This window comes from Stegostoma tigrinum, chromosome 4 (genome assembly GCF_030684315.1).
Source record: "Stegostoma tigrinum isolate sSteTig4 chromosome 4, sSteTig4.hap1, whole genome shotgun sequence".
Lineage (NCBI taxonomy): Eukaryota > Metazoa > Chordata > Chondrichthyes > Orectolobiformes > Stegostomatidae > Stegostoma > Stegostoma tigrinum.
Genome location: NC_081357.1, coordinates 26,554,594 through 26,574,700, shown reverse-complemented (window position 1 = coordinate 26,574,700; position 20,107 = coordinate 26,554,594). Strand labels below are relative to the sequence as shown.

At 41.5% G+C, this 20,107-nt stretch overlaps 1 protein-coding gene across 3 annotated transcripts in view; it reads left to right on the top strand.

Annotated features, from left to right (window-relative positions):
* Nucleotides 1-20,107, top strand: part of armc2 (armadillo repeat containing 2) — a 169,463-nt gene that overhangs the window by 73,733 nt on the left and 75,623 nt on the right. For all 3 annotated transcript variants that reach the window (XM_048530320.2, XM_048530322.1, XM_059645236.1), the window contains one exon: nt 1,640-1,863. In XM_048530320.2, the coding sequence (XP_048386277.1) occupies nt 1,640-1,863 (224 nt within the window). The remainder of the gene's footprint in view (nt 1-1,639; nt 1,864-20,107) is intronic.

Genomic DNA, 20,107 nt, shown 5'->3' with positions numbered 1-20,107 from the left:
AGAAGAATCTGACCAAATGTCAGTAGAATCAGAGATAGCATAGACAATGGAGCATGTGAGAGTTGAAAGAAAGGAGGTGTTGCAAAGGCTGCTATGCCTAAAGGGACTAGGTAACCTGGTTTAGATTATTTGCATCCTAAGGTCCTAAAGAAAATAGGTGTGGAGGTAGCAGAAGGGCTTGCCTTAATCTTTGAATTTTCCATAGATATGGAGGAAGTGTTGGTGTCAGGACTGAAAATTGAACATGTGACATCCAATTTCAGAAAAGGGTGTCAGGACAGTTCTAGAAACTACATGCCAGTTGTATTAACAGTGGCTAAGGTATTGGAATCCTCAGTTAGAAAGATTGTAAGGAGAAACCAGAGAACAATGGACCTGCAAGTCTGACTTCGGTTGTGGGTAAATTGTTGGAGGTGATTATAGAAAATGGGAATTATGGACATTTGGAGACACAAAAATTAGTTAGGGATAGTCAGCCTGGTTTTGTGAGAGGAAAATTGTGTCTCACAAAGTTGATTGCACTTTTTGAGGAAGTTATCAATAAGGTTGTTGATGACAAAATAGTAGACATTGTTTATTTGGATTTTAGTAAAGCCTTTGACAAGGTTCCACATGGTAGACAATTCAATAAAGTTAGGTCATATGGGATTCAGGGTGAACTTGCCAGTTGGATACATAATTGACTGTATGGCAGGAGACAGAAAGCAACAATGAAGGGTTGCTTTTAGGACTAGAGCCCTGTGACCAGCGGTGTTCCACAGGCATCAGTTTGGGTCTTCTTTCGTTTGTCATTGATATAAATGATTTGGATGAGAATATAGAAGACATGGTTAGTAAGTTTGCAGATGACACCAATAGTGGTAGCATTGTCGACAGTGAAGAAGGTTTTTTAAGATTACAAAGCGTCAGATGGGTCAGTGGGCTGAAAAATAGCAGATGGAGTTCAATCTGGATAAATGTGAGATGTTGCATTTTGGTACAACAAACCAAGGTAGGGCTTATACAATTAATTTTAGGGCCTTGGGTAGTGTTGTGGAACAGAGGGACCTAGCTGTGCAGCTACATAATTCTTTAAAGTTTGCATCACATATAGACAGGATAGTTAAAAAGGGGTTTGGCATACTTGCCTTCATCGCTTAGTCATTTGAGTTTAGGAGTTGGGATAATATGTTGATTTTGTACAGGACATTGGTGAGGGCTGTTCTGGAATACTATATCCGCTTCTGGTGGCCCAGTTTCTAGTTAGGATATTATCAAGCTGGAGAGGGATCAGAAGAGATTTACCAGGATGTAGCTGGATGTTGAAGGTTTGGTGCCTAACCTGAACTTTATAAAGTGTCATTATGACGTTCCTGTTTTTGCAAGATTTGCCAAATAATATTTCAGTAATTCTATTTTCACTTTCTTTCAAATATATATTTTAAAATATTCAAAATAAATAATTCTAAGGACTCTAATATTTATTACACAGCTTGGAGGATACTTAGCCAAGAGCACCACGATATGCTATAACAAGTATATATTAGATTTTTGACTTATTTAAGACATTTGTGAAGAAAATATAAGTTAGATATTGGTTAAATAACTTTAATCATTTGTACCAATTTAATAAGATTAATAAAGAGTGTATTCTCTGCAGATTGCTTGATGGAGGTCTTCAGTTTTACAGATCCATTTGGTAACATTGATGCTTTTATATACTGTATGGGAACAATCAAGTTCCTTTCTGGAAATATGATTCTACTCAAAGACCTACTCAACAAAGGTTTAGTTGAGACTTTAGTGCGATTAATGAAGGAGATCAATGATTTCAACAGAACAAGTGACACATATCTTTGCAGCTCAGGACATTTGTTGGTTCAGGTCAGTATCATTGTGATGTTAATTTGTTATAAACACATGCTGTCATTTTTTGCAGTCTCTGCTCATGGTGTTTAATAATCATAAAATAAAGGGATATGAAAATATTCCTCAGATTTTCACCAAATGCAACACCCTCCATGCACTGCTTTTCTGAAATACCACTTAACCACCACAATCATCAAAATCTTTTTGTAACGTCTATGAAACCTGTCTCATCTTACATCATAATTCCAACTGTTTTGCATCATACTTTTCCCTATTTCATTACTAAATTTATTTATTCATAATTGTGTTTATAGCACGTATTTTTGTCTTCCATCACTTCTCAAACTTAACAATGTTTAGCGTATTTATGGATTACTAACAAACCTAGAAGGTGGGACATACCCAGGCCTTGAGCAGCATGGGCAATGCCAAGACATTTTGGAAAATATTGTGAGAATAGAAAAATCAGATTCATGATGTTGAGAAAATAAATTACTAATTTTTCCCTTAAAGTTTAAGCAGCAATTCTGGAATTCACTCATGAGCAACAACCATCTTATTTCCAAATACTTGCACCTCATTAATGGCTAATCTCAGCTGATTTCACTGCAGCTCCCCAATTTCCTGAGTAACTAGGCTTTGTCAAATCCCAACACGAAAGTTAGCTCACTATTTGCTTCTCCAAGCCTTATTCAGTTGCACCATCACCACAATTTCCCTGCAAGCTCCTTTGACACATCCTGTTCCATCTTTCCTCTATGCAACTGTGTACCGCTGAAATATAAGCCTCACCACATCATCTTGGCTGCTTTTGAAACAACTTTCACACCAGTTCAGCCATTCAGAACTTCACTTTGAAACTTATGGATACTGATGTCTTGCGTTCTTTTGTGAGATTGTTTTGGCTGCAGGGACACACACTTATGTCATGTGTCTTTAAAGGATGCCTCTTGCTTTCTTAGTGCTCACTTACTTGTGCTTGACTTTGGCCAGCTTCTGTTGGCTTCCATTGTATTTAGCGCACAGGATCGTCAGCTATAACATAAAAGCACCAGTTTCTCTGGCTTATATTTCTGTTTAGTGCAGACAAAGAGGCATGTAGGTTGTCACTATTCAGAGCATTGAACACTTCAGCAGGGAGTGGATATGTTGCTGTATGGCACCGTGCTACGTCAATCTCATACCTACATCGTGTGACAACAGCTTTTGCAGCAAACACAAAGTATGTGATTCAAGTTAATAGACATGTTTGAAAGTCAGAAGGGGCCAATCCTCGCTGGTCTGAAAGAAGTGTTTTAAAAACAGGATGTGGGTGCCACTGGCTGGGTCAGCATTTAATGGCCATCCCAGTTGCTCTTGAGAAATAGGTAGTGAGCTGCCTTCTTGAACTGCTGTAGTTTATGTGCTGTAGGTAGACTTACAATGCTGAAAGAGAGGGAATTCAAGGATTTCGACTCATCAAACTGAAGGAATGGCTGTACAATTCCAAGTCAGGATGGTGAGTGGCTTGAAAGGGAATTTGCAGGTGGTGGTATTCCCATGTATATGCTGGCCTTGTTCTTCTAGATGGTAGTGGTACTGCCTAAGGAGCCTTAGTGAATTGCTGCAGTGTATCTTGTATATAGTACACACTGCTGCTCCGAAGCATTTGTGGTGGAGAGAGTGGATATTTGTGCCTGTGGTGGTAATCAAGTGGGCTGCTTTGTCCTCAATCGTGTCAAGCTTCTTGAGTGTTGGAGTTGCACTCACCCAAGCATGTAGGAAATATTCCATCACAATCTGATTTATACCTTGAAGATGGTGGACAGACTTTGGGCAGTCAGGAGGTGAGCTATTTGTTGCAGGATTCCTAGCCTCTGAACGGCTTGCGTTTTTACTGTGTTTATGTGCCTAGTACAGTTCAGTTTCTGGTAACAATGGTAACACCCTAGGATTGATAGCGAGGGATTATGTATGGTGATACCATTGACTATCAGAGACGATGGTTAGGCTGCCTTTTATTAGAGATGTTCATTGCCTGGCAGTTCTGCGGCACAAGTGTGACTTGCCACTTTAAAGACCAAGCCCGGATATTATCCAGGTTTTGCTACATTTGAACACGGATTGCTTCAGTATCTGAGGAATCATGAATGATGCTGAATACTGTGTAATCTTCAGCGAACACTTCTGATCTTATGATGCAGAGAAGGACACTGAAGTAGCTGAAGATGGTTGGCCTAGGATATTACCCTGAAGGACTCTTGCAGAGAGTTGGAACCGAGATGACTGACCTCCAACCACCGTAAACGACTTCCTTTGTGTCAAGTATTACTCCAACCAATGAAAAGTTTTCCTCCTGGTTCCCATTGACTCTGGTTTTGGTCACCACCAGTGTCACACTCAGTCAAATGCAGCCTTGATTTCAAGGGCAGTCACTTTGACTCAACTATAGTCAGTCAGGGGGCTCCTGATCTTTGTCCAGGGACTTGGCTGACAGCAATCTGGGGATCAGTATCCTGGCAGTTGGAGGATTGGACCACAATCAATCCTACAGGTCTAGTATATCCAGTTTAAGGATAATATCAGACAGAGTGGTATGGAGATATCCATTTGGGGGCTGGATCAGTTTGGCTGTTGTCCCAAGTCAGTCTGGTGGTTTGGGTATTAATATTCTGTCTGGGGCGGTCTGTGCAATCCTGGTGAAAGTGCAAGTTTGGGGTTGAGGTTCATTCAACTATATTACTGAGAGATGATGAAAGGGGAAGTGCAGATAGAAATTGTTCAGATAGTGATCTCGTACAGCATAGGAAAAGACTGTAATCTGTGGTCGGACATTCACACAATTTACAGTCACCATAACCTCAGTATGAGGAAATTCAGTGGCCAATAAGAGCATGACTATTCTCAGAGCCATGGGCTCAGGGAGTAAAAGGGTAAAATTAACAGTGATATGAAGGAGCTGAATGAAAACAGATTATGCTGAAAGATCATCAGGGATAGGAACACTGCGGGAACATGATGGCTGGAGGGGATTCACTTTAGTCTCAGATAGAACCTGTACCTCACTGACAAGGAGAGAAAGCTGAAACCTTGCCATCTTCACAACAAACTCAATGCAAGTGCCATAAGGAGATAAAACAGCTGCCAATGCATACATATTGAGCAGAATAAGTTATTGTTTTTCTCTTCTGGGACAGAGAACAATGATTTGCATGTACAGCCCTGATTGTATTAATCATATATCATGCAATCTGTATCGTGACCATTACATACATTGTAATGTATGTAATACCTCGTCATATCAGATGTACAAAGCTATGCAGAATCATGCTAAAAGCCTCAGCTGCTTGGCCTTTTCTGCATTGTTTTTCATATCAGACACTGGAAGACAATGCATTGGAGCTGCTAAATTCCACACCCAATGAAGTATCAGATTGCATGCTCAGTGATGTTAAAGCAAGTTCTTTTTTGGAGGGGTTCTATTATAGTGGAGAACTGCCAGCATTTAATTCAACTCATGTTACATTGGTGCTTTGGAGCTGCAATATACATCTGTATAAGGTTATAGAGCACAGGGTTCCATCTTGTCACATGGCATTGGCCTCCTTGCATTGATAAAGCTTCCATAACACATTGCGTGAGGCTATCTTGTTATTTAATTTAGATTGATGTGAGTAATCAGTAATGCTATTTAAAGCATTTCTAACAGACTATGCATTCATTCATCTGAGATAGAACTAGTGTTTGGAGATTGCCTTGTGGGTTTGCTGACCATAAGACATTGCCATTAAAGAAGATAGCAAATAGAAGGAACCTCCAGTGCTGCTGCACCCTAGAGAGAGAAGTAGCAAGGGAAGATTCCCCCCAAGGTAGTGGAGGAAAATGACCTGATCGTGAATATACTAGCCTCATGATCTCTATTTTCTTGAAGCACAATGACTTGCAGACTAGATTCATGGAATCTTTACAGTATGGACACAGGCCATTCAGCCCATTGAGCTCACATTGACTCTCCAAAGAGCATCCCACGTCCCTACCCTATCCTCGTAACCCTGAATTTTCCATGGTAAATGCACCTAACCTGCGCATCTCTAGACAAAATGGGCACTTTAGCATAGCCAGTTCATCTAGCCTGCATGTCTTTGGACTGTGGGAGGAAAGCGGAGTATCTGGAGAAAACCTATCCAGACACTGGGAGAACTTGCAAACTTCATACAAATAGTCGCCCAAGGGTGGAATCAAACCCTGGTCTGTGGCACTGTGAGGCAGCAATGCTAACGACTGAACCACCATGCCACCCTAAGGAAGCCCCAATCATTATTACCAAACTGTATCTCTGGTTAGAGCAGGATTTGTACTCAGAAGGAATGGGTGGCCATCCCACCCAGAAGTTGTTAAGATAACAGTAATGCTGAATTTTTTATGCCAGTGAATATCTTCCAATCCTCTGTCCAAAAATACATCCGGCAAGACACATGACATTTTCCACAATTTGTACTAGTTTATATCCTTCCCAGTGATGAGGAAAGTTGAGCAGCCTGGACTGTGGAATTCTCCCACATTGCTGGCTTTTCCCAGATTCAGGGTGCTACTGATTGCATCATAGTGGTATAAATGCCCCTTATCATCAACGTGCAGAGTTCATCAACTGAGAAGGCTTCCACTGTATCCAGGTCATCTGTCACAGATTCTGGAGATGTGTGCATGATATCTTCAGACCTGCCATGTCAAATACATACAAGAATCTGTGCTGATTGGAGTTTACAAGAATGAGAGGTGACCTTATTGAAAAAAGAAGATTTGTAAGGGACTTTGTAGGGAAGGTGCAGAAAGGTTGTTTCCCGTTGCAGGACAGTCTAGGACCAGAGGTCAAAACCTAAGAGAAGGGTGTCTCCCATTTAAGACAGAAATAACGAGGAATTTCTTCTCAGTGCAATGTGAATCAGTGGCATAGAGGGCTATAGAGGCTGGATTATTAACTATATTCAAGACTAAGATAGACAGGTTTTTAATCAGTCAGGGGAGAGGGAAAGATGGAAAAGTGGAGTTGAGGATTATCATATCAGCAATGATCTCGTTCAAGGATGGAGCAGTCTCTGTGGGCTGATTGGCTTCTGCCTCTATACCTTCTGGACTTATGGAGATTTCTCTAGTCCCTGCTTACTTCCAAGGGCAATATAGGGATAGCAGTTGGGACACAAATGCTACCCCTCCATTTGTGACTGATGAAACTTTCCAAAACCCTCCAACTGACCCAGAATGGTGATATAATGCTGCCAGTGTTTTTACTGGGCCATAGTGGCACAAACTAGAAGCTTCCTTTAGATGAGGTTCAGATACTTGAGCTCTTCTGATAAGGTCTTGCAATAGCAACACAAAGGCTGTGTCACTTCATCTTGGCATGCTGTGCCGTTTATAACTGGAGCCCAAAGGGGGAATGTCCTGAATGTAGATTAAATGGGAGGTCAAGAATAATCCTCTGCAAATGAGGATGTGAACATGCACGAGTCCTTGATAGACCTATCTGGTGAGAGACTGGACAGAACCTTACTGAGACCCACGTCCAGGAGGAATGAACTGCCTTTCAACTTTCTTTTACACCTTAGTCACTCTATAGTATATATGGACCTATTTATTTCTGCACTCCATTGAACTTTTTAGTTGACAAATAAATGTTTTGTTATCCATATGATTCTATGCGTAGTATCTTCAGCTGATCTTACAAAAATAATTTGCACTTTACAGGCCCTTCTTATTGTTCAGGAGACAGTACAAGTCAGTGAAACTGGGCAGTAACATGATATAGCACTGATGTCAAATAAAAACCAAAAGAACTACAGATGCTGTAAATCAGGAACAAAAATAAATTTGCTGGAAAAATCCCAGTGGGTCTTGCAGCATCTGCAAAGATAAAAACAGAGCTAACGTTTTGGGTCCAGTGACCCTTCCTCAGAACTGATGGTAGCTGGGAAAACGTCAGTAGCCACGATCAGTTCTGAGAAAGGGTCACTGGACCCCAAACATCAACTCTGTTCTTTCCTTCGCCGATGCTGCCAGACCAGCTGAGCTTTTCCAGCAATTTTTTTTTGTTAGCCCTGATGTCATATGGTTTTGAAGGCTTCTGACAGCACATGGAATCTGAGTGCTGTGTAGTGGAGCTCTTCATGATTGGCAGCCAGTTGTGAGCAATTGTTCAGAATTTCCTTTTCACTCCTCCATCATCAGTTGGTCTTCAGTGTTTCAGAGTTTGCATAGAACAGTATGTTGTGCTGAAATGCTTGAGCATCCTGTGGGGAAGCATTTGATATGAGAGAGGCAACCCTTTGTGCAGCTTCTTTAAGCAGGCACTGAGCTATGCGTGAACATAGAGATGTGAATTTCCCATATACATTTGCCAGCCTTGAATGTTAGTATGTTCCTTTAATGGAAGCTGAAAGATAGAATGGGGGGATATACAGAATCATGTCTGATTGCATTCTCTCACTCATCGGGTGTAGATCAGCCCTGCTGGACAGCCCCTATCACAATCTGGGAACATTGCTTGTAGCCTCATTGTAGTGTCCATTTGACAGCAGCACTTTGATGGTCCAAGGCTCCCTGATGTCTGGTGCTATCTGCAGTCAAGGAGTTAGCTGTTTGTGAGAAACGGACAATGTTTGATAATTGTAACTGCTTTCATTCTGGGAATATCTAGAGAGGATGCTCACACCTTCCCCTAGGTCCTACAACTACAAAGAAACTAGAGCATATATTTCAGGAATGCCAGTGAACATTAATGTGTTGCAAAAGTGCTGGAATATTGGTAATGAAAAGTCACATGTGCCATCTATGTGCAGGAAAACATCTTTGTCTTCCTTGTCCTCCTATTATGTCTAAATGCAGTCCTGTGGCCCATAGTTGGAATGGAGGAAGCTAGCTGTTGAGGACGCAGCCTGAGAGAATATCCTACCTAGCTGGATGCTCACCGTCCTTGGCTTGGACCTGCAGGCATCAGCATCACAGGCTGTGCAGATATAAAGGGTCCTGGCAGTTCTGGCATGTCCTGAGAGGAAGGTTCTCAGGTGTTTTTGTGTAGCACCTCCTCTGTCTGGGGGCACAAACTGTCTCTATGTGATGAAGGCCCCCTGCAAAGATGTCAAGGTCAATCATCCCCCTTCTCTCCTTGCCATCAATGCTCAGTACCTATGGCTAGGTGATGGAGTGCCGACCTCTGCACATATCTAACATGAACCGAGTGTTGTGGACCTGGGTTTTCAGAACAAGCATTCAGACTTAATTAAGTTTGTCAACTGTCTCTGACAAACTTGCCAGCTATTGCTGAGACTGTCTGTACAGTTTCACAATATTAGTAATGGCTGAGACCGTTTGAAACATCTGCCTGAGGCTGAGCAAATGCCTGATCTCTGGCAATCCTCTGGCAGACCAGTGACCAGGAGCATTCCTGCCTCAACCAGCTGCAGAGATATGCCTGTGACATGCTCACTGATGACTGTGACTGGCTCAGATAGAATCTTACAGACAAAAAAAGCAGTGAGATGAAAGTCTCTGAACTGGTAGAGGGTGCTTCCTCCTCAGAGGTGGAAGTTGATGGCAGTGTTTCTGGCATTGGCTTCTATGTCATTGAGGCCACTGTGTCCCATATATTATCAGCATAGGAGAAAAGAGGGAATAAGTTGTGAAAAAAGAGTAAAGGTTTGTTCAGAATAAAAATAAGTATCTGGCATTAACAGGATACAGCACAGGGGGCCTCACTGGTTCTCTCATGGATATCTATGTTGTCACATAGGTGGTCACTGTCTTCTCCACTCAGCTCCAGCATGTTTTCCTCACATTGGATGAAGAACTTAATGTCCACCACTGCACTGTTGAACTCAGCCCTCTTGACCCAGTTAAATGACATTTATCCTGCAATAACACAAAGGCCTTCTTAAAATTTATTCCAAGATTCTTGGCTACCATAGGGGATGTAAGATTATCAAAGATATATAGGAATGTAGAGTTGAGGTTAAAATCAACCATGATCTCACTGAATGGTGGAGCGAGGTTGAAGGGCTGAGTGGCCTACTATTGTTCATTGTTCATATGGGAGGAATTGAGTACAACAGAAACAGATGGAAGAGCAGTTGGTAATGATGCAGGAGCAGGAAAGATAGTAAATTGTCCCCAGTGAGTGAGTAAAAAGCACAGAAGACAGGGAGGCTTCATAGTTTGGAAGATGAAGCAGGTGAGAGTTATTAAATTCCCATGCTACATGTAATAATGAGAACAGAAAGTGCTGGAGAAACTCAGCAAGTTTGGCAACATCTGTGGAGAATCAAGCAGAATTAAAATTTAAAGCCAAGAATGTCTCTTCTTTAGAACTGAAAGGAGCTAGAAAATATTTGATTTTAGGCTGTAGACAGAGGAGAGGAGAAAATGAGATAGATTGTGAGGGTGCCCAGAGCAAAGATAAAGAGAGTGCTAATGGTAGTAAAGGAGAGGCAGTACATGGGTGTAAAATGTTAGCTGAGATAAGGAAAAATGGGCCCACTCTGTTGAAAGCAGAGTCAACAAGACACAAACAAAACATGAGAAATAACAAGGTGTAGAGTTGGATGAACACAGCAGGCCAAACAGCATCATAGCAGCAGGAAGGCTGACGTTTCGGGCCTAGACCCTTCATCATGGGTCTAGGCCCGAAATGTCAGCCTTCCTGCTCCTATGATGCTGCTTGGCCTGCTGTGTTCATCCAACTCTACACCTTGTTATGTCGGATTTTCCAGCATCTGCAGTTCCTATTATCTCTGATACAAACAAAACATGGACAGGGAAGAATGGAGGAATATAAAGTTCAGAGGTCATACACTGAAGTTGTCGAACTCAATATTGAACCCTAGAGGCTCTAAAGTGCCTCAGTGGAGAATGAGGTGCTGTTCCTCCAGCTTGCATTGACCGAGGTGGTCTCCTTTACATTAGCAACATGAAATGCAGACTGGCTAATTGCTTTGCAGAGCATCTCCATTGTATCCATAGGAATTATCCCAACCTTTTAGCTGCTTTCTATTTCGATAGAAAGATCAATCTTGTTCACATGCTAACATTTCTGTCCTTGACTTGTCCTGGTGTTCCAGTGAAGTGGTGAATAAAGAATTTTCAGCTTGTGCTCTGTTACCTGCTACATCATCAAAATCAAGCTCCATAGAATTGAACATGGTCTCTAAATACTGAATTTCAGCTCTGAAATAAGTTGTAATTTTATTATTGCTTCACGCACTTACTGGATTGTTGGTTCTCTTTACAGCTCTTCTGTTCTTCTATAAGTCCCTGCAGCCCTGCAAAGTTTACTTTCTTCAAGTTCCTACTGTCTTCTTACAGGGCTTGGTGTCAAATCTTGTTTGATAGCAGCCCTTTGAAATGCCTTGGGTTGTATTATTATTTTGAATATGCAAATTGTTGTTACATTTTTGAGTTACTGTATAATCATTGCAGGATTATCATTTGTTCCTGTACCATGTAAATATTCATAACTATTATAAACCATATGAATCTACAAAAACCTGGAAATATCTGAGACCTAGTTGAAAATGCACACCAGGGAATATATGACTTGATTCAATTTAACGAAAGAATCCATCTGACTTTACAAATAACAACAATATCACTGGGAATTAAAATTAAGTTAATTCATCTATCCCTGCTGTGCTGTAGTTCAATGTTTATCTAGAACTTGTACGCCAAAAGTCTGTGGGTTGAAGTATTCAAGACTAGGACTGATTGATAAACATCCCACAGGAGATGGATTAAAAGCAGTTAAGGGTGAAGCTGTGGCACAGATCAATCATGATCCAGTTGACAGGTTTGAATGGGAGGACGGGTCCCACAAACTGAATATACTAGCATAATAGTCATAGCATAAACGTTTGCACAAAGCAGGGCTTTTGTGGTGCTGTGGTAATGTCCCTACCTCCACGCCAAGTGGTCTGCTTTCAAGCCCCATGTGCTACAGAAGAGTGTAATCGTGTCTCTGAACACGTTGATTTAAAAATAAATCTAAACCTCCAGAAAGTTAAGGGATTCTTGTCTTGAAAGTATGCATGCCCATTGTGAATTTCTGATTTGGGCTCTTGTGGTGCACTTGTACTGTCCCTAACTCTGGGCCAGAAGGCCTGGATATCCTACCTGCGTCAGAGGGTGTGTAATAACATCTCTGAACAAGTTGATTGGAAATAGATCTAAGACTTTGTACAGCATCACTGAGTTTTTTTGCAATATTTCTGACCATGAATTATGATCCAGTATCTGCATGAATCAATCATGAAATTACAATTAATTTCAGAACTGAAATTTGGTGTTAAGAGACCGTATTCGACCCAATGGAGCTTGAATTTGGTGACGTGGCAGATACAGAACATAAGCTGAAAATTGTTTATACACTACTTCAGTAATCATTTATAAAAGATATTCACTGTGAAGATGTGAACAAAGTAATTTATTTATCTCCCTATTTCCTTATTCAAGATGTAATTCTATTCCAATGTGTGGTATAATAGGGTTACTATAGGCCACCTAATGTTTATGTGGACAATTATCAGCCTAATGCTGATCTTTGATTATCGATAGCATAGTCTTACGCAGAAGTGCTTAACTAAAATAATGTATTGTATGCATTACATTTCTACTTCATGCTATATTCTTTGTTGTAGTTTCAATATACACTTTCATGTGGTGAGTGGCATTATTAGTTATCTCTAGGTTTTGTCATATAAATATGATTATTGTGAATTGTATACAGTTTTATTTTCTTGCTAAAATTATCATCATTTATTTAGTCCTTATTTTATTTAGGCAAGCCCGGTGGAGTGTAAAACATTTATTCATTTGTTATTACTTGTTTTACGCTACTACCCAAAACCAATTTCATGCACTCATCTTTAAAATTCTAACAATACTGTTAACTCTTTCCTTCCAACTCCTTCCTAGGGAAAACAATATCAAAAAGTCCAGGATCTTGTAAAATTTGATCTGATTTGATTTGGTTTATTATTGTCACATGTACCATGAAAAGTATTATTTTGCATGCAATCCAAACTTATTAAAAATCAGATAATTATTATATGTTGAGAGCAATTGGTGTATACATTCATAATTTGCCTAGATGCTTAGGCCCTGATTTTTGTTCCACACTCCATGAGCTTTAAAAATTGCCTCCTACCCCTCCCACTTTTGATTATGGGATGGGTTGGTGATAGGATAGGAATGAGTAATGGGCTAGATTGGAGTCTTCCAGTAGTCTGGGAAGAACTAAGTAAACTGCCAGTTCCCAAGGCAGAAGATCTGCCTCAGCGATCCAGCAAAGAACAAATTATGAAATGTTTCTCCAAACTTCACATCCCACACATCTCCAGGCCCCATCAATGTGAACGAATGTCATCTAGACTCCTGGGCACATCATACTCCTATATTTCTCTCATCTATTTTCATCATTTCTCATGACGCAATCATACTCCCTAAGCTAACTTTGTGCCTAATTCCACATACAACTCTTTTCCTCTCACCTACCGTACCAACTCACCTAGTATCTACAGTGACACATGCACTCAGAGGAACTAATAAAGTTCTGTTACATGATGTTCTATACTGCAGACTACACTATTAAGAAAAGCACTGTCATTCATTAAACAGACTTTAAGTGGTGATGACACTTCTTGACAAATGAACAATTTTTGACAGGTTAATGTCCCTTAACATTTCTTGACTGGTCAACACTGCATAAAACTCCTTGACACATTGACAGTTCTAGCAATTCTAAGCATTGTTCATGCACAATCTTCCCCACAGTTAACAAATCCAAAGAACATGTGACATACCTTCAATGATCCCTGACCCACACCTTCATCACTACTTCCAAAGGTTATAAAACTACCACCACCACACACCCCCCAAAGAAAAGGATTCCTGATCCTGGCACCAGCTAGGTGTCTTGAGACCTTACCCACAGGACTATCTCAGTTCTCCGAAGGGCTGGATATCCAAAAGAGATACACCGAGAATCGATCTGGACCCTGCATTATGGATTGCAAACACCAGCAACTCCAGAATCAGATTTCAGTGGAAGCCGCTGATCACTTAGCTAGCTAGCCACTCTGTGAAATATGCAATGAACTACAGTCTGCCCCCAGAAAAATGGGTACTGCAAGGTTCATAGGCACAACTTAGAATTTTGGACATCTTCAAGCATTTTTGCTTCGATAGCGAAGGTCTCTGTAAAGGCACTAGTCTGGGCCTTGGGAATGATTAGTATTGCTCCAAGCAACCAGTGGATGGTGCTCTTGCTGTGCATCAGCTAGTTTTAAAAATGTGAGCCCTGTAAACATACAGATAAAATTCTGCTGACCACATTTCTGCATTTGTTTAGAACTGGTTAGGTGAACAAAATAACTTTTACTGTAATCAGATACTGGCATTAATGTGCAACAGCTATAATTGCTGATCGTTGTAGGTGGCAATTTTTTTTTGATCCTCGCCTTTGTCAATTGAGCATTGACAGAGGAATTTCAATTTTCCTGGAGTGTATTTTGGAAAAGAAAACTTGTAAATAATGCCGAAAGATCTTTTAGACTCACCAAGGCACCAGATGCAGCCTCGGTTCAAAGTTTCAAACAAGACAACACTTTGAACTGTGCTGCACTCCCTCAGTACTACACTGGAGTGTCATCCTCAGGTACTGGAGTGAGACCTGCATCTCAAACCTGTGACTCTAGGCACAGCTGTTCCCATCTGGATCAAGGCTAACATGGTGTGAGCAATCCAGTATCTTGAACTAAAAAGTTTACAGGAGAGAAATGTATAAACTGAAGTACAAACAACAGATCTTACACCAAATACAAGGCTGAGATTTCAATCACTTTTAAATGCTTCCATGGAAGATTTAGTACAATGGGCTGACTGTTGCAGCAGATGAGATTCAAAGCCAAAAAGTGTGAAACATTTCAATTTGATTGGAAGAACATGGAGGGACAATATTAGAAGGTACAATTTTAAAGGGGGTGCAAAAGCAGAGGTACTTGGGTGGGTGTGTTGAGTATGCAGTTAAGGTGTGCAGTGTCCTAGGCTTTGTCAACAGGGGCATAAAGTACAGAGCAAGGAAATGAATGTTAACTGTTATAAAACACTGGTTTGACATCAACTGGAATACTACATCCATTTCTGGCTGTCATGCTTTATACATTGTACAGTAGATAACTAAGAATGGTTTTATACAACGGTAGTAGATTCGCCAACTTTAGGTACATTTAAGTCATCATTGGACAAGCATATGGACGTACATGGAATAGTGTAAGTTAGATGGGCTTGAGAGCGGTATGACAGGTCGGCAAAACATCGAGGGCCGAAGGGCCCGTACTATGCTGTAATGTTCTATGTTCTATGTTCTAAATTCACAGGCTTTTTTCTTTGTCTGATCAATGTTGCTACAAATTTTGATTTATCTACACAGAACTCTTTCAAATAATATATCTCAGGCATTGTAGATCCCAGATTTGCAAGAATCATCTCTATGACCTGAGGTTATCCGCTGTTCCTGATGTGGCCTCTACTATATCGGGGAAACCATACGGATGCTCAGAGACTGCTTTGTGGAGCACCTACGCTTGGTTTGTGACAAACGACAACACCTCCAAGTCATGAATCACTTCGATTCCCCCTCCCATTTCCTGGATGACATGTGCATCCTAGGCCTCCTCCAGCATCACAACAATGCCACCTGGAAACTGGAGGAACAGCACCTCATATTCTGCCTTGGAACCCTACAACCCAATGGTCTCAATGTGGACTTTACGAGCTTCAAATTCTCCCCAACCCGACCTCACCCCAAAACCAGCTCTCTGATCCTCACCTCCTTGACCTGTCCATCTTCTCTCCCACCTATCCGCTCCTCCCACCTCACTGACCAGCCCCCACCCCCACTTTCTACCTACGCTCACTATTACTAGCTTCATCCCCGCCTCCTTGACCTGTCTGTCTTCTCTCCCGCCTATCTGCTCCACTATCCACCTTCTATCACTGCGCCCCCTTTGTCTATTTGTTTCAGAGCCCCCTTCCCCTCCCCCATTTCTGAAGAATGGCCCAGACCCGAAACATCAGCTTTCTTGCTCCCCTGATGCTGCCAGGCCTGCTGCATTCCTCTGTTCCATATGTGTTATCTCTGACTCCAGCATCAGCAGTTACTACGATCTCCCATCCTGCTAATGATGCTCATAACCCAGGCACCAAGCACTTTTTTCTGAGTGAGGTTCATGGCACCTGGTCAGTCATGGCCCCTGTTTATATTTGTCATGCAATCATCTGTTCTACATGTTATTAATTATGCAAACAATCTCTATAGTGCCATCCCATGAAATCACTTCTTTAAAATTCATTAACGCGATAAGGGTATCACTGGCTAGTCAGCATTTATTTCCCATTCCCTAACTGCCTGGAGGGCAGTTGTGAGTCAGCGACATTGCTGTGGGTCTGGAGCTACATGCAGGCCAGACCAAGTAAGGATGGCAGTATCCTTCTCTAAACGACACAAGTGAGCCAGATGGGCTTTTCCATCAATTGACAATGGATCCCCAGTCATCATTAGATTCTTATTTCCAGATGGGAGGAGAGTAAGAAGTGCTTACCTTTGCCAAGAGATGGTGACATTCACACACTTGGCAACATATTTAAACCACAGCTGCGGACCATTTAGAGTCATGGGGTTATACAGCACAGAAACAGGCCACTCTGTCCAATTTGTCCTTGCCAACTATATATCCTAACCCGATCTAGTCCCATTTGCCTGCATTTGGCCCATATCCCTTTCAACGCTTCCTATTCATGCCTTCATCCAGATGCCTTTTAAATGATGTAATTGTAAGCACTTCCGCCATTTCCTCTGGCAGCTCATTCACTACATGCAACATCCTCTGTGTGCAAAGGTTGCCCCTGGGGTCCCTTTTAAATCTTTCCCCTGTCACCTTAAACCTGTTCCTTCTAGTTTTGGACTCCCCTACCCTTGGAAAAAGACCATGGATATTCACCCTATCAATTCCCCTCATGATTCTATAAATCTCCACAAGGTCACCCCTCAGCTCTTCAGGTACTGTCAGCCAGGAACTGGTGCAGCACTGATATGCTGAAGGAAATGGCTGAGAAAGTCAAGTTACCTGCTGAGAAGGTTAAGTCTCAGGTTGTTCACAGTCCACAGAGGTGTTCGTGGTTGGGGTGGTGGAAAGGAAGGCAGAGCTTTTCCCTGCTGACAGGCAAAGGAGGCCATGCCTGCAGACTTAGTCGGCCTGGATTGTGATAGTGGCCTGCATCAGTGTAGTGACTTGGGAGAAATACAACAAAAAATAGTGCACGAAGAAGGTCCAGGATCTTCTGTGCTCTGCATGGGTTAGTGCCATCATCTTCTCTCTGCTACTTCACATTCAAGGGGCAGGCACTCACTAACCCTTGCCATTGCACTCACAGCTCACCAAGAAGACCATCCCATGGTTTTGGCTATCATTTATTTCATCAAAATCCACACACAGGCACAGGGACACCAGGCAGATGTATCAGAGCAATTGGTAAACTGAAGTGAAGAGTAGAGGAGGCACCTTATCTTTCCGTAAGCAGTTATTGTAAGCTGTGATTTTTAATTGATGAGTCAGAGACACTTTCTAAGTGATTCAGCTGTCCTGTTCTTCTTGCAAACCAATCGAAGCATTCAGCAGAGGAATGATGAGCAGAAACGTTCTAATTAGCAAGAACCAACTCAACAGATCTTGTGAACAAAAATTCTGAAATGCTTTCTTGGTTTTTGAAAACTATCATTTATGAACTTTGTTTGAAAATGGAAGCCACAGAAATAGATGAGGAACTGATTTTTTTTCTACTTTGAGAACAAATAGTGAAAGAGCGAATTCTCAGTTCCTCTGAAAGTACATTAAACTGAAAATTCAAAGAGAGAGTGAGTGGGAGTGAGGGAGAGGGAGTGGGAGGGAGGGAGAGGGAGAGGAGGAGGAGAGAGAGAAAGGAGTATTTATAAGGGGATTAGGCTTTTAATTAGTTATGTTATATACCATTGGTTTAAAGCTGTTTGCTTGTAGCTAGAGTATAACTACTTGTATTTATTAATCTTTGTTATGTGCAGAATCCTGGTCTATACTTTGTATCTACCGGTGAGACTCTGGGAATAACAGGGCTTGATTTCTAGCGCACTTCTCAAAAACACTAAAGAGAGAATCATAAATGCTAAGGAAATAAGGGAAACAAGTGAGGATGTTTTAGACACATACATATTACCAGAGAGGAGGTGTTTGCAGCCTTAAAGCTCATTAAGGTGGGTAAATCCCCTGAGCCTGATCAAGTCCATTCTTGGACATTGTGGGAGGCCAGGGAAGAAATGGCAGATGCCCTTGCAGAGGTTTTTGCTTCATCTTTAGGCACTGGCGAAGTTCCAAATGACTGGGGGGTGATTAATGTTGTTCCATTGTTAAGAAAGGCAGCAAAGGCAAGCCAGGGAACTACAAGCCAGTGAGCCTGACATCAGTGGTAGGCAAGTTATTGGAGAGGATACTGAGGGACAGGATCAACCAACATTTGGATAGTCAAGGTCTGATTAGGGATAGTCAGCATGGATGTGTGTGTGGTAAGTCATGTCCTACAAATCTTTTAGAGTATTTTGAAGAGGTAACCAAGAGAATAGATGAGGATAGTACAGTGGATGTTGTCTAAATGGACTTTAGTAAGGTCTTTGACAAAGTCCTGCACAGCAGGCTGGTCATGAAGGTTAGGTCACATGGGATCCAGGGAAAACCAGCTAGTTAGATTCAAAATTGGCCCAATGGTAGAAGCAGAGGGTGATGGTTGAAGAGATAGTAAGAACTGCAGATGCTGGAGAATCTGAGATAACAAGGTGTAGAGCTGGATGAACACAGCAGGCCACGCAGCATCATAGAAGAAGGAAAGCTGACGTTTCAGGCCTAGACCATTCTTCAGGAGATAGTTGAAGGTCATTTCTCGGACTGGAGGCCAGTGATTCGTGGTGTGCCATCGGGGTCCTTGCTGGGACTTCTGTTATTTGTTACTTACATATATGATTTGGATATGAATATACAAGGCATGATTAGTAAGTTTGCAGATGATACAAAATTAGGAAGTATTGTTGATAGCGGGGAAGGTTATCAAAAATTACAGAAGACTCTTGAGCAAATGGCGAAGTGGGCTGAGGATTGACAAATACAATTCGATACAGATAAATGTGAGGTGTTGCACTTTGGAAAGTCAAACCAAGGTAGGACTTATACAATAAATGGTAAGGTCCTGAGGAGTGTTGTGGAACAGAGGGACCTAGGAGTGCAAGTACATAGTTTGTTGAAAGTGACATCACAGGGGGACAGGTGATGAAGAAGGCATTCAGCATGCCGGCCTTCATCGTTTGACAAGGTTAGAAGTCGTGTGACATGAGGTTAGAGTCAACAGGTTTATTTGAAAAAACAAGCTTTTGAAGCCTCAGTCCTCTTTCAGGTGTTAGTGAGAGAGGAAGTATCAGATGCAGAATTTATAAGTAAAAGATAAAAAGTTCACACCACTGATAAGGATGTATTAAACAAACCTAAGGAGCTGTTAAATATTTAATTAGTTAGAAGGTTTTAATTGGTTAATATATACATGTAAATCCCCAGATTCCTTTCAAGTCATGATCCTGAGAGAACGAAAGGTTTTATCAGTGTAACGAAGAGGTGACATTTTAGGTCATGCATTATCCAACGCATGTTAGGTGTGAGGCCTTGTTTGGAATCTGTGTTTTAGTTTGGAATCAGACTGGTTTTATTTCTAAAGTAGGAATTTATAAAGTGCCACATTAACTGACTGTTTATAAATTGTGTGCTTTTTGAACAAAATAAAACACACGTGTGTGTGTGTGTGTGTGTGTGTGTGTGTGTGTGTGTGTGTGTGTGTGTGTGTGTGTGTGTGTGTGAAGGAATTGAGCTAGGAGTTGGGACGCTATGTTACAGTTGTGTAAGTTGTTGATGAGGCCACACTTGGAGTATTGTGTACAGTTTTGATCACCCTGTTATAAGAAAGACATGGTTAAACTGCAGAGTGTGCAAAGAAGATTTACAAGGATGTTGCCAGGACTTTTAGGCCTGAGTTATAGGGAGAGGTTGGTCAGGATAGGACTTTATTCCTTAGAACATAGGAGAATGAGGGATGACCTGATTGAGGTGTATAAAATCATGAGGGGCACAGATAGGATGAATTCAAATAGTCTTTTTCCCACATGAGG